General features: G+C 46.3%; 1 protein-coding gene and 1 long non-coding RNA gene across 3 annotated transcripts in view; one reads left to right on the top strand and one right to left on the bottom strand.

Moving 5' to 3' along the window:
* Positions 1 to 4,135, bottom strand: part of PLXDC2 (plexin domain containing 2) — a 466,948-nt gene extending 462,813 nt beyond the window's left edge. Inside the window, exon 1 of the mRNA XM_051821437.2 lies at positions 3,152 to 4,135. Coding sequence (XP_051677397.1) covers positions 3,152 to 3,263 — 112 coding nt within the window. The 5' untranslated portion in view covers positions 3,264 to 4,135. The remainder of the gene's footprint in view (positions 1 to 3,151) is intronic.
* A 753-nt stretch (positions 4,136 to 4,888) lies between these two features.
* LOC138844963 (uncharacterized) lies at positions 4,889 to 13,039 on the top strand. 2 transcript variants are annotated; one of them, XR_011381492.1, is made up of 3 exons: positions 4,889 to 7,758; positions 9,725 to 9,858; positions 11,518 to 13,039. It is a non-coding gene; the product is annotated as an uncharacterized lncRNA (long non-coding RNA). The 2 variants fall into 2 exon arrangements; XR_011381493.1 differs by lacking the exon at positions 9,725 to 9,858 and having other exon boundaries at positions 4,895 to 5,122; positions 5,203 to 7,758.
* The last annotated feature ends 1,096 nt before the right edge of the window (positions 13,040 to 14,135 follow it).

Here is a 14,135-nt window from a genome sequence, read left to right as displayed (position 1 = left end):
GGTATAGACACAGGACGCTCAGGAGCATCTAGAAGCCCACACAGTCACGGTGTCAAAGATGTGCAAGGGAGACAGGCTGGGGAGTGGCCAAGGCCACATGGTGATGGCTCTTGAAGGGGAAGAAGGACTTGTACATCTGCATGGAACTGGCTGAAGACTTTAGACCTCCTGATCCCAGTTCTTGATCAGCTCACTCCTCTCTGAAAGCATGCGGTCTCTGCAATAGGAGATTCATTCAGAAAGAAAAGACCCAGACAAAACCGATTTAAAGCAAAACCTATTTCCTACATTTCCGCAGGACAGTGTCTTAGCCTCGCATGAGAGTGTCTTAATTTTTGGAGCACACTAGTATTTTCTGTTACTAAGCTTTATCCAGGCATTCTCCTTGGCAAGAGTCTGCTTCTGAAGCTCAAGCTTAACAAACGTGTCCATTATCCTGATTACAATTCTTCCCTGCAGAAATCCAGGGGCAAAAGACTTCATGTCTGAAAGAACTGTTCTGGATCACAATATGTCTCAGGCCTCAACTTGTACCTGTTCTGTAAAGGAAAAATACTCATTTTGTATTGTAAAAATTCTTAACATGCAGTCACCAGTCATCAATAAAATAATTAACCAGCCATTTGCCCAATAATCTGACCTATGTCTATTGTACAGGAACTATTCACATGAGTTAGCCACCTGTCACAATAGTTCCCTGTAGGAATATTTGCAGACAGAAAATATATGCCTATGACAGTACAGGTGGGTCTCAACAGAGACACGCCCATAACAAACTCTACAAATTGGCAATTCCAAGGAAACTGTTTAACATCAACAGAAGTAACAGAAAAATATCCAACCAGAAAAGGAACTAAAGTGTAAATGGTATGCTAAACCGACTGCTTGTCTCTAAAACAGATAGAAGAAATTAGCAGTCTCTCTGCCCCCTAGTGGCAATAAAATCAACTGCAGTATTAACTAAAGGCACTTAAAATCTCCCTGTTACGAAATCAGATATTTTCTCCTTGTGCTAAAACGTCTGTAATAAAAATCCTGTCTGCTAGATGCCAAATTCCAAGATCGTTGGGTTTCTTCCCCTGTACTGAACTTTCAGAGGAGCTATTTTACAAAGGAAACCAATGTTGTCTTCTCTGACTGTGTATGTTCAGTAGGCTACCATTTCGTTCCAAGATTATGAAAACTACACCTTGACTGATGCCAAGGAGAGAAGTTACTCCACTGTACAAGAGAGTCACCATCAACTTCAAAAGTGTTCCTTTTTTTACTGCCTCTTATATAAACATTGAGTTCCAAGAGCAGATTTCCATCAGAAATACTCAATTAGTTGACAATACCACTCCATTTATGCTGAACAATTCAGGTATTTTATATTGCCCAAAGTAAAAGCATTCGATTACCCGGCCCATCTTACAGTGGAAGGAATCCCATCCTCAACTTCAGAACTTTAACAGCAACTTCAGGACACAGAGAAGATACAGAGCCTTTCCTCAGTGAGATTTTTAATGAAAAAGTTTAGGAAAAAGAAAACACATTTGCTTATTGCTTTTCTATCTTTTTATTGTAAATCCATCACCTACTCCTGGTAGTAGACAAACAAGTTTTCAATCAAACAAGTTGGGATGCATTCTGGCACCACCCTCCAGTCCCCCAGTCGCCTTTGTCAATGACGTAAGCTGCTTTTTAAACACTTTAATTCCATGAATGTGACCATGAAAACTGCCAATGCACCTTTTTAATACGTGCTGTTTCCCGGGGGGGGGGGGGGGTAAAAGCATCACCTTTTCAATCTGTGCAATGCACGAGAGTAATAAACACAAGGCGCCATACACAGGAACAACCTATGTCCACCACTGCGCAACAATAACGTACGGCAAAGAAAATCAAAACCAGGAAATGTTGCATTTTATTCCTTGCTTTAAAAGTGGTGTCAACTCCCCCCAGAGATTTCCCAACATACACACACTCTCACACCCCTCCAAACACAAATGCCCCCGTAGTGCACCACCTGTGTTTTCTCCACAGAATCTACAGGAGAGACAGACACAGTATTTTGACTTTTCTAGATCGCAGCGTGGTAAAATTTCATTAAAGGGTTTCTTTGGAGGTCCACCTTCCTGGAATCCCCAGCTGGCATCCATCTGTGACTCTCAGGTCTGATGGCTGGGGACGCTTGCTGGCTTTCTGGGCATCCTCCACCAGACCCCTCCCCCAAGTTACACACACACACACACACACACACACACACACACACGCACAAACGCAAAGCTAAACACAAGTGAACGTCCTAACACAAAGTTTCCCTTTCTTTTCTCTTCTCTCCAAGTGCTTCTCCTTTCACCTCCTCTCCCCGCTAGCTTACAAATCTCTGCCAAGACCCCTCTCAGCCTGTGTCTCCACTCTGGTCACCCAAGGGCAGAAATGCGGAGCCGGCACCCTGTTGGCGAAGGGCAGGGTCCCAACAGGCAGGCACCCCGCAGGCTCCCGCTCAACCAGGGGCGCAGCTCGCCACAGGACGCGCACCTGGCCGGAGCCGTCGCCTGAGAAGGGGGCGCAGTCACAGGGCGCATGCGGAGCCAGGCTCCTCGCGGGGACCGGCCAGGGCGCGGGGAGGGAGCCCGGCACGTTTGGGCCTCCGTGAAGCCTGCGTGCGGGAGCTAAGGGGTCGGGGGTGGGTCTCCAGGGGCGCGCCCGCCCCCTCCTGCCCACTTAGCGCCGGGCCACACCTGCCCCGCAGCACAGCCAGGGCCCGCTCAGCCCCCCAACGACCAGGGGGAGCCCGGGGCGACCGCCGGGAATCTTCTGCCAAAGGGAGCCCTGCAAGCCCCGGCTGCCCGCGCATCCCCCACCCCCACTCGCCGACTTTCTCCGAGAGCTGGGGAAGGAGGAGGTGGCGGCCGGGCGCCCAGCGCTGGGTGAGGCACCCACCGCAGGAGCTTCGCTCCCACACCGCAGCCCTCCCAGGGCTACCTGGAGCAGACGGTCCCACCCCATCCTCTCGTGTCCACCTCCCCTCCACTGGGAAGCTCGGCTGCACCCGGGGCGCAACCTCAGCAACTTTCCCCAGGGCCCACCGTCGCGCCGGGGGTGGGCTGGGGGCCCGGGGAGGTCCTCAGCCGCCCACGGAACCGCCAGCGGAAGCGCCTCTTACCGTTCCTTCGGCGTCCAGGCTCCCCTTGGGCGAACTGACAGCAGTCCATCAGAAAGTGGCAAAGTAGCACAACTCCCGCCGCAGCCAGGTCGGCCCTGGGGAACCGCGCCATGTCGCCGCCGCCGCCGCCCCGCGACCTCGTCCCCCCGGCCGAGCCTTCCTTGAACCCCGCGCTCCCGGGCTCCGGGTGCGGACTGGGGCCAGGCGGGGAGCGCCGCAGATCAGTCTCGGCGGGACCCGGAGGCCTCCGTACACGTCGCCCCGATTTCACGCCCGAGCGCCGGGGACCGCAGGAAGGGATGCGAGGCGGAGCGCAGCCCTCTCCGGACCCCTGGGGGTCTCCTCGCAACTTGCCGACCTCGTCGCCGCGCCCCGCGCAGGAAACAACCGCGGGGCGACGGGGCCACTCGCGGCCGGGGCTGCTGCAAACTCTCGGCTCCGCACGGGCAGCGCCGCTCCGGCGCCCGCAGACGGCGGCTTCCTAGCGCCCGCGACGCGCTCCGCTGGGCTCCGAGCAGAGCGGATTCCACAGCCAGCGCCGCGGCAGGCTCCAAATCCAAGGGCGCTGTGGGTTCCGAGGAACTTTCCCCGGCCCTGGGATGGTCCCGGCGGGAGGCCTCGATTTTCAGGCGGGGGGGGGGGGGGGGTCTGGGCTGGGGAAGCCCCTCCGACGAGTTTTTGCTTCTTTCCTTCGCCCAGCGCAGGGCGCGCGTCCTTTCTGGCCGCCGGAGCGATGGGCAGCTCGAAGAGCTGAGCCCACGGAAGGTTGGAGCTGCAGCAGTCTGAGGTCCGAAGCCCGGAAAATGAGGCTTTAACAAAGAAGAAGAAAGGAAACGGGGGGAAGTCAGGGTGAGACCCCTCGGGAGAGGGTTCCTCGGGCTGAGAGGGAGGCGGCCCCAGCCGCGCCGCGCCGCGCCGCACCGCGCCCCGGGAGTTTGGTGGCGGAGCCGCCGCGGCTGCCGCGCTCCCCCGTGCTCCTGCCCCACGCTCTGGGGAGGGAGGCGGCGCGCGATTCGCCGGAGCGGCCGCCGCGCCTCCTCCCTCCGCCCCGCGCCCTCCCCCTCGCGCCGCCGGGCTTCTCCCACCTTCCTCCCGAATCCCGCAGCCGGCACCGACCTGCCCAATGGCTGCACTTTCCTTGGCTGGCAGCGGAGTCGCCGACAGCCTAAGCCGGAACGGCCCGGCCAGGGGAAGGGCGAGGGCAGCTCCAGCCCCGCGCGCCCCCGCCGCTGGCGGTCCGGGGCGCCGGCCGTGAGCGGAGTCGGTGGGGAGACAGGGGAGGGAAGCACGGGGCGGCTTCCCCGCGCCGCCGGGGCGCCATCCTCGTACCGGCCCGCGCCCTCGGCAGCCCGGGCGCTGCCCGCACCCACCTGGCTCCCTAGCCGCCTGCGCTCCCGGCGGTGGCTGGGGGTGGGGGCGGGGGTCCCCCGGCCCTGGCCCACGCGCCTGCGGGGTCTGCTACGCGCTAGGGGTTCATTACAGCGCCCTTCCAGTAGGGCTGCTCTACGTTAGTTGGGGGTGGTGAGCAAAGCAAACCGGAGCCCCGCGGCTCCCTGACCCCGCGAGCCCCTCCGGCCCCCAGCCCCGCGCTGGGGGACGCCAGGCGCTGGCTCGGCGCGGCCCCGCCGCCGCCGCTTTGTCAAGTGTCGGCGGGAGCGAAAGCTCGAGTTTAAAGGAGCAGGAGGCCCGGTGAATTTCCTAGGGGCTTTCTCAGGCTTGTGCCCGCTGGTCTTTTTTTTTTTTTTTTTTTTTTTTTTTTTTTGTCCAGCTCTCGGATCTGCTTAGGCGTTAACCCGTTCCGGGCCTCTCAGGAGTTTACGTCTTACTTTGCACACGGTTAACCTCATTTGAAAGAGATGAATACAAAGGAAAAAGAAGCAAAGCTTTCTGAGTTATAGGTAACAAGTGCTGGAACCAGACTGCCCGTGCTGGGAGTTCACCTCTAACAGCTGGAGCAATTCACCTAAAATGGTGAGAATTTATAACAACGCCCTTATAAGATAGTTTGCAGTGGATTAGCTGAGCTAATGTTGCACACTTTCAAATTTTAGAACACTTCCTAGCACGAAGGCCACGCTTTGTGTTTCTTGAAGAAACATGAAAGAGGACGAGACCTAACTCAAACAGCACGGTAGCATGAGTTCCAGGTTCCGAAGATCCTGTTCCCTTCTTCTTGTCCGTGCTACTGCATGCTCTGACTTTATGGATGCTGTCAGTGGGGACCTCAGCTTGTCCCAGAACCCACAGGAAATGGGTCAGGAGAATCAGCCGACTGTGCCCATTTCATGCTGGAGAATTGGTTCGCTCATGGGCAACAGGGGGTGTAACATGTTTTCCCTGATCTGACACCCATCCTGCTCTTTATTGCAGAACAACAAATGCATACATGTGAATATATGAATGTGTCCGGCCTGCGCCATTATTATGGCAAGACCCTGCCTCCTAAGCTTCCTCCCAGCCATTTGATTTCTTCTTTCCCACCATCCTTAGGAAACTTCGGTCTTCTTTTGCTGTTCAGCCTGGGGTGTTTCGTAAGTTCTATGTAATGGCGCATGCACGTTTGAGTGCCTAATGTATTTGCCATTAACATGAAGTTTGAAAATTGTGTCTTTTGATCAAAAGTTGGTTGTAGTTTAACTGATGTTAACGTGTTGTCTGTACCCTCTGAGAGGTCACTAGTTCATGAATCCATAAAGAAAACTTCCCCCAAATTTTCTGCTTAATACCAATCTCTATTTTATGCGAAATTGTGGGAACTCTAGCAGGCAGTGCCTCAGAGAAGCGTCCCTCTTAGTCTGGGGTATTTCCCCCTCCTATGACAAGAGAAAAATAGGCGTTTCTTTGAGAAGGAACTTCCATTCTCTCCCTGCTTTCCTTTTCTTTCTTTTTTTTCCTTCATTATATTTCCATGTGCAAATTAGCAGTGTTTAGTTTTCTTGTTGCTTGTTGTTAGCATTGCTTTGTCCTCCTGAGGCTGTATATCTTTTTTTTTTTTTTTTTTTTTGACAGGCAGAGTGGACAGTGAGAGAGAGAGAGACAGAGAGAAAGGTCTTCCTTTGCCGTTGGTTCACCCTCCAATGGCCGCCACGGCCGGCGTGCTGCACTGATCCGAAGGCAGGAGCCAGGTACTTATCCTGGTCTCCCATGGGGTGCAGGGCCCAAGTACTTGGGCCATCCTCCACTGCACTCCCTGGCCACAGCAGAGAGCTGGCCTGGGAGAGGGGCAACCGGTGTATATCTTTTGTACCTGCAAAATGTTGCAAACATTTAAAGGCAGCCAAATGGTAGTTCACAGTCTGGGGAGACCTGTAATTGTCTCACCAGTGCTGCAGAATCCTGTTGCCTTACTCTTACCTTAATCTTATTCTTTAGAGTTGCACACACACAGAATACTTAAGCATGGGAGATGACACAAGGAAGCAGAAATCAATGATATGTTGCCCAGAACTTAATAAGAAAAAATATAGAGTAATAAACTTGGGCTGTGATACTTTGCGTTAAATGTCATCCAATAACTATATGTAAAAATTTATTTTGTTTTTATATTGTGGCAAAGCAACAAATAAAGAAAATATGTAGGACAGTACGTTCAGAGTGAAATGGAAAGAGTTGATTACTCGTGTAATTCTGGGTAATTAAAAGGAGTGCACTTTGTGGCCCAAATTGTTTGAGTCTGCCACATACATTTCACCATCATGAAAGTGTCCATTTCAGTTTTATACTGACAAATTAAGAAGTCTTTGTGGGAAAACTTTCATCTTTAATCCAGCATTAGAAAGAAGTTGGAATGAGTAGAGGTTTGTTTTCACTTACTATAGATGTAGGAAAAGAAGCGCTGGGTTCTTCCGCCCACTGGCATAATCTTGAGCTCCTTTCCCAAAGTACGGATGAATCAGGACTCACAAATGGATAGCACTGGTGATCTTTGTCCATGGCAAAGATGTGGTATTCATAAGACACTCCCTCCTTTGAGATCATGTGTCAGGAGCAGGTGTTTAGCCTAGTAGTTACAACCATCCTGTGGGAGTACCTGGGTTCAATTCCCAGCTCCAGCTCCTCACCACCCCCCCCCACCACTTCCTGTCAATGCAGACCCTGGGAGAAAGTGGTCAGGACTCAAGGAATTGGGTTCCTGCCACTCCACAGGGGAGACCTAGACTGAGTTCCTGGCTCCTCAGTTGAGCCAGGCCCAGCCCTGGCTGTCATAGGAATTTTAGGTGTCTTCTAGGGGATAGGATCTCTCTCTCTCTCTCTCTCTCTCTCTCTCTCTCTCTCTGCCTTTCAAATTAATTGATTGATTGATTTTTTAAAAATCATGTATCTGAAGCATTTTCAACAACATAGAACTTTGAGCAGACATCAGTACCTAAGCTATTTCTATACAGATCTGAAACCTGTTTACAACTTCTTATCGCCACTAACTTTCAGAATGTTTTTTACTCATTCCAAGTGCAGTGCTATCTGTAAACTTAAAATTAACCCTCTCAACCCACCTCCACCTCTAACAACACTGTGTCTCTTGGGAGCAGCTTTGGTTGGCAGCTGGCCAACAGATGCTCAGGAAAACAGCATGGTCACTTGGAAAACCCTGAGATGCAACAAGGCTGGTAAGTACTCAGCATTTCTCAAAGCGTTATTTAAAAATTATTATTTGAGGACATAGTCTTTGTCTATTGCAACAAGATTTGTTAAAACTTTCTACAGTTGCTATGAGCTAAAGGAGGGAAAGTGTTACTGGTGAATTGCTTTGGTTCAGTCATAACATTAGGACCTTCCCTCTGGGTCTGTAGCACTCCCTCTCTGGCCTCATTTGCTAGGGCTAATTTTTTTACCTGTGGTATGCAATTACAAGACTTGTTTGTTCATTTTGGATGACCTGCTCTCAGAATCAATCAAGATTTCATTATACTGTTGATGGATATTCTACCTATGTCTTCTTTATAGTTTTAGGTACAAAATTATGAATAGAGTGTTTTGAATAAATACACATTAAAAACTCAACTAACCTCACTCTCTTTAAAACAGGAATATTTATCATGCAAGAATAATGCTTTTAGCCTCAAAGGAATACTAAAATTTCTACTTATAGGAAATTAACAGTACAACTATATTTGGCAGATTCATAATGAACTAATACACTGCATTTAAATCTTTTACATATTTATATTGTCTTCTGACTTTTAATAAACTAGTATTTTTGACTAGTAAATAGCAACGAACAAAAATGTACAACTCAAAGTCAAAGAAAAAATTAAACTGTAAAGGTACACTCTTAAAAACAGTAGGGGCATTACCTTAAATTTCTTTTTTTTTTTTTAAAAGATGTATTTATTTGTTTGAAAAGCAGAGTTACAGAGAGGCAGAGGCATAGAGAGAGAGAGAGGTCTTCCATCCATTGGTTCACTCCCCATATGGCTGCAATGGCCAGAGCTGAGCTGATCCAAAGCCAAGCCAGGAGCCTGGAGTTTCATCTGGGTCTCCCATGCAGGTGCAGGGGCCCAAGGACTTGGGCCATCTTCTACTGCTTTCCCAGGCCATGGCAGAGTGATGGATTGGAAGTGGAGCAGCTGAGACTCGAACTGGCGCCCATATAGGATGCCAGCACTGCAGGCAGTGGCTTTACCCCCTACACCACAGTGCTGGCCCCATAAATTTATTTTTAAATAATAACAATGTATAGTACTACCATGGACTTTTTTTCTAAACAGGACTCAAAACCCTCTACATTTTGCAAAAAAAAAAAAAAAAAAAAAAAAAAGTGGGGGGAGGAATGAGCAAGTACTCTATGGGCACTTAGTGAATTAAAAAGGTGAAATAAAAATGTTAAAGAAAAATTGGTTACCAAGAGTTTTATGAACTTGTATAAACTTCAAAAATTTCATGGAAAATATGTATTGTAAAAAATACAGTGCACAGGTGCTGGTGCTATGGTGCAGTGGGTTAAAGCCCCATCCTGCAGTGCCAGCATCCAATATGGTTCTAGTCCCAGCTGTTCCACTTCTGATCCAGCTCACTGCTAATGGCTTGGGAAAGCAGTGGAGGATGGCCCAAGTGCTTGTTCCCCTGCACCCACATGGGGTACCTGGAAGAAGCTCCTGGATTCGGATCAGCTCACCTGTTGTGGACATTTGGGGAATGAACCAGAGGATGGAAGACCTCTCTCTGTCTCGACCTTTCTCTGTAACTCTGTCTTTCAAATAAATAAGTAAATCTTCAAAAAAAAAAAAAATACCATGCACAAATTTAAAAATTTATTTGCAGTGAAATAAAGTTGCTGTTCATTCCTTTTGCACCAACTTTTGGAAGTACAACCAAAACTGCCATCTCAATTCCAACTTCCTGCTAAAGTATACTCTGGGAGGCAGCAGGTGCAGTTCCTGCCACCCATGTGGGAGATCTGGACTGAGATCCCAGCTCCCAGTGTTATCCTGCTCCAGGCCTGGCTTTTGCAGACATTTCAGGCATGAACCAGCAGATGGGAGATCTCTGTATGTGTGTGTGTGTGTGTGTGTGTGTGTGCTTCTCAAATAAATTTTATAAAGATATATATAATATATATGTATCTTTAAATAGGGGCAGGCATTTGGTACAGCAGTTAAGATGCCTCTTGGGACACCACATCCCATACTGGAGTGGGTTCAAGTCTCTGCTCTGCTACTGCTTTAGCTTCTTGCTAATGTGGTTCCGGGGAGGAAGCATCATTTGAGGTACTTATGGCTGAAGTACTTGGTCCCTACTACCCACATGAGAGACCCAGATGGAGTTGCTGGATCTTGACTTTGGCCTAATCAACCCTGACTATGGCAGGCATTAGGGAATGAACTAGAACTTGGAAGACTTCTTTCTGTCTCTCTTTGTATGTCTCTCTCTCTCTGTGTCTCTGCTTTTTCTGCCTTTCAAATAAAAAATAATAAATAAGATATAAGGAGAAAATATAGAATTAAATTTGTATTTTTTTTACTTAAGGAAGTTTCAAAAGAGATATCATAAAAGCCCTGTCTCTCCTCTCTTTTGTATACTGTGCTTTAGAAAACTAAATAAATATCATAGCAAAAAAAGGTCATGCTTTCAAACTCATTCATCCCATGCACCCCACTGCCACATAAAACAGCTCTGCCAACTACTGCCCAATATGCATTTGCATGCTTTTTAACTAAGTAATCAGTTTTTAATTTATAAGGTAAAAATAAGCTACATACATGGAAGTTGACTTCTGGGCTATTAGAAATTTTATCAAATGGTTCAACTAACTTTATCAATTCTGTTTTCTCACTTGATTTGTGATAAAATTATTCTTCTGGTAATTTGTCCCCTCTCAACAAATAGACAGATAAAGAACACATTATACTATTTTGAACATTTTTTAAAAGAAGTAGAATCACCTTTAAGAAATTATTTATACACAGATATTCACTAGGGCAATTCTAGGTATCTCAGAGAAGTGGAATCAATTTGTTTTGGGGGTCTTTCTTCACTTAGTATAATATCCTCAAGGTTCATCAATGTTGTAGCCTGTATCAGTAATCAGAATTTCATTTCTTTTAAAGATTTAATAATACTTCCTGGTGTATATATGTAATTTGTTTATTCATCCTATATGTAATTTCTTCATCCATTCATCTGCTGACAGAAATTTGTCTAATCTGCTTTCTTGAGACTACTTCAACAAAAACAATGGTATATCATTTATCTGTATGCTTATTTAAACCTGATTAGAAAAATAGAAAATTCTGTCAGCAAGTGAGAGCCCCCCATGTTAAATATACACTTAGGATATAATCATATATGATAATGTCACATCTGTAAGACTAGTATGTATGTAAAACTGAATTTTTCTTCTTTCTCCTGGACATAGATGCAATACTGACTGCTGGCTGAAAACTCTGTACAAAACTATTTAGTCTCAACATTAAGATTCCTAAAATGTAACCCACACCTAAAGTCATAAAGACTGCTTGCTCATCAATCCATTATAGCACTGATTTTGCAACAAATAAATTTTAAGAGACAAATCATTTCTGTTGCTTTTTAAATCCTGTTACTCTGGTTTCATTCATTATTCCAACCCAGGCTTCCACATCACTTGTTTCCAAATTTCCCTGACAATCTGGTTTCCCCAAATGTTCTTTTGTTTCCTTAAATATTAGTACTTCTTTTCTTCCTGGAGATTGCATTTCCATTTTTATTTATTTTTTTGAATCACCTAATAAGAAAATACCATGGGGGTGATTTACTATAAACATTATTTCACTGCTAGGAAAGAAATTTAATACCAACACAATTACACATATGCACCACCTGAATTTAAGAAATGTTATGGGGTTATCAGAACTGCACTGCCTTTTTTTTGTTTTGTCTTGTTTTAGGGAATGAAGGCCAAAACTCACAAGGGATGTGGATGATTAAAATCAACAAATGCCTGTGGCAGGATTGCTCACGCAGTGTGATGCAAAAGCTTGAGAGGGCCAGAAGGGGTGTGGTGACAACTCTCTCAGCTGCATATGCTGTCAACTGAAACCTGACGGGCCAGCAGTTTTCTACACACCCACAGAAACAGGTCCCTGTAAACCACAGTCATGCAAGGACTTTCAACTCTGCCCTGTTGATGGTGTCAGAATGGAAAAATAAAGCCAAAGTTTTGTAACTGATACATTGACATCACATGTGATCCTCAGCAGATACCAGTTGTCTCTAATGTTAAAAACAAATTTTGTTCCTTCTTAGTCTGTTGACTAAGGATAACCTCTATTATTCCAGAAGAGAAGTAATAAGTAAATGTATACGAAATCACTTTGGAGTAATTAAATTGACCACACCCCATTAAATGCAGAAAGTTGTAAATGGCTTTCAACTAGTGTTGATGGAGACAGTATAGCCAAATCAGGAGTAAGAATCCTTTTCACAGTGTGTTAAAATCAAGTGGCAAAAGGTAAGCTCCTGCTTGGGACACTGGTCCCCATAGCTGAGTGTCTGGGTTTGAATCTCAGCTCCCTTCCCATTCCAGTTTCCTGCTAATTTGCACCCTGGGAGGCAGTAGGGGATGACCCAGTTACTTCTGAGGCAGGAGATAGCCAGGATCCAGGAAAAACATCAAGAAAGAAGAAAATGCAGACTTTTTATTTAAAAAAAGCTAAAAACTATTTTACCTGCTTAAAGCTGCCAGTTCAGAATGTAAGTAGCTCAAAGAAGGACTTGCATGCATGAGATAACGATCAACCCTGGCCAGCCCATGGGAGGAAACAGCTAAAGCTAATCCTGAGAGGCGAAGCCTATGAGGCATTGCATCAGAGAACTCCTGTTCAGAGTCCCCAAGGATATCTCTCAGGACAGGATGGCAGCATCCCTCCACCGAGGACTTCCGGCCACAATTTCCTGGCAATGACTCTCCCTCTTCTCTGAAAATTTGGCTATAAATTAACAGTACACATTGAACTCAGGACTCTGAATTCTCAGAGGCCCGCTGCCCAAGTCTTATTGAGTGTGCTTTTGCTTTGTGGCCCTAGGAGGAAGTTCTGAACTGAGTTTTCCTTCAACTCTAAGTGGAGTTCTTCGCAGAAGCCCACTTCCACTCTCTTTGTGAAATGCACTTTGCTTGCTATAGTAAATTTTTGCTGCCTGTACTTGCTGTCTCTGTGAGTTTCATTCAGTCCATTGTCTGGGGCTTGAAGAACTTGTCCTTCACACCTACAGCATTTGTGTCCCTGACACTCTCATGGGAGATCTGGATGGAGTTCCAGCCTCCTGGCTTCAGCCTGGCCCAGCCATGGCTGTTATGGGCATCTGGAGGAGTGACCCAGGGAATGAGAGTTCTCTCTCTGTCTCTGTCTGTCTCTGTCTTTCTGCCTTTCAAATGAATAAAATATGACAAGTTATTTAAAAAAAAAACTCGCTAGCATCTTTCAAGAAGGATAATGCAAAATCTTGGTTCAGAAACTATTGTGTTCCAAAAGCTCAAGTTTGTCAGTTTTATTCTTAACCTAGGACAAATATTTGCATAGCAAATGTGTTGTGATATATATGAGATATGTTAACACCACAGTAAGTTGCCCTGGCAGTCTGAAATATCTTTTCTGTTTAATGATATTAGTGAAAAGTACTTATTTCAGAAAAGTATTGAAAAAAGGAAAACATACAACCATTAATATTATATGGTATACTAATAATATCCTACTAACTAACCAGAAACAGAGATATTTCACAGAAACACATGGGATAATATCACATTGGCCTATTAATATTATGACTAAACACCATGAAAGCAACAAGAGTAATATGCAGTCTTCAAGTAATATGTTATTGTCCACAGAGTGTTCTCACAGAATCCTCTTGAGTTTGTTAAGGTCAAATGCTCTCAAATTTGAAAGATTTGTTGTCATTATATCTTTGTGGTGGAACATAAGTGTTATTTAATTATGACTGATTCATTGAAATATTCAGTATTTATTGAAATTCTGCAAAAGATGAAGAAACATTCGAATTCAAGTATTCTATGACCTACTTAAAATGACAATCAAATGGTAGTATACTTTATGTATTAAAAGCAAATGATTGGGCCGGCGCTGGGGCTCACTTGGTTAATCCTCCGCCTGCAGTGCCGGCATCCCATATGGGTGCCAGGTTCTAGTCCCGGTTGCTCCTCTTCCAGTCCAGCTCTCTGCTGTGGCCCGGGAAGGCAGTGGAGGATGGCCCAGGTGCTTGAGCCCCTGCACCCACATGGGAGACCAGGAGGAAGCACCTGGCTCCTGGCTTCAGATCAGCACAGCACGCCGGCCGTAGCAGCCATTTGGGGGGTGAACCAACGGAAGGAAGACTTTTCTCTCTGTCTCTCTCTCTCTCACTGTCTAACTTTGCCTGTCAAAAAAAAAAAAAAAAGCAAATGAATGCTTTAGAATCTCTTAGAGGATCAAAAAATGTTAATGAATGCTAATGTGTTATTGTTAATAAATGACTTTTGCACATAACTGGAAAAGACTATTAGTTCCTT

This window comes from Oryctolagus cuniculus, chromosome 13 (genome assembly GCF_964237555.1).
Source record: "Oryctolagus cuniculus chromosome 13, mOryCun1.1, whole genome shotgun sequence".
Classification (NCBI taxonomy): Eukaryota; Metazoa; Chordata; class Mammalia; order Lagomorpha; family Leporidae; genus Oryctolagus; species Oryctolagus cuniculus.
Note: the sequence above shows the minus strand (reverse complement) of the source record. Positions and strands in the feature narration are given on the sequence as shown.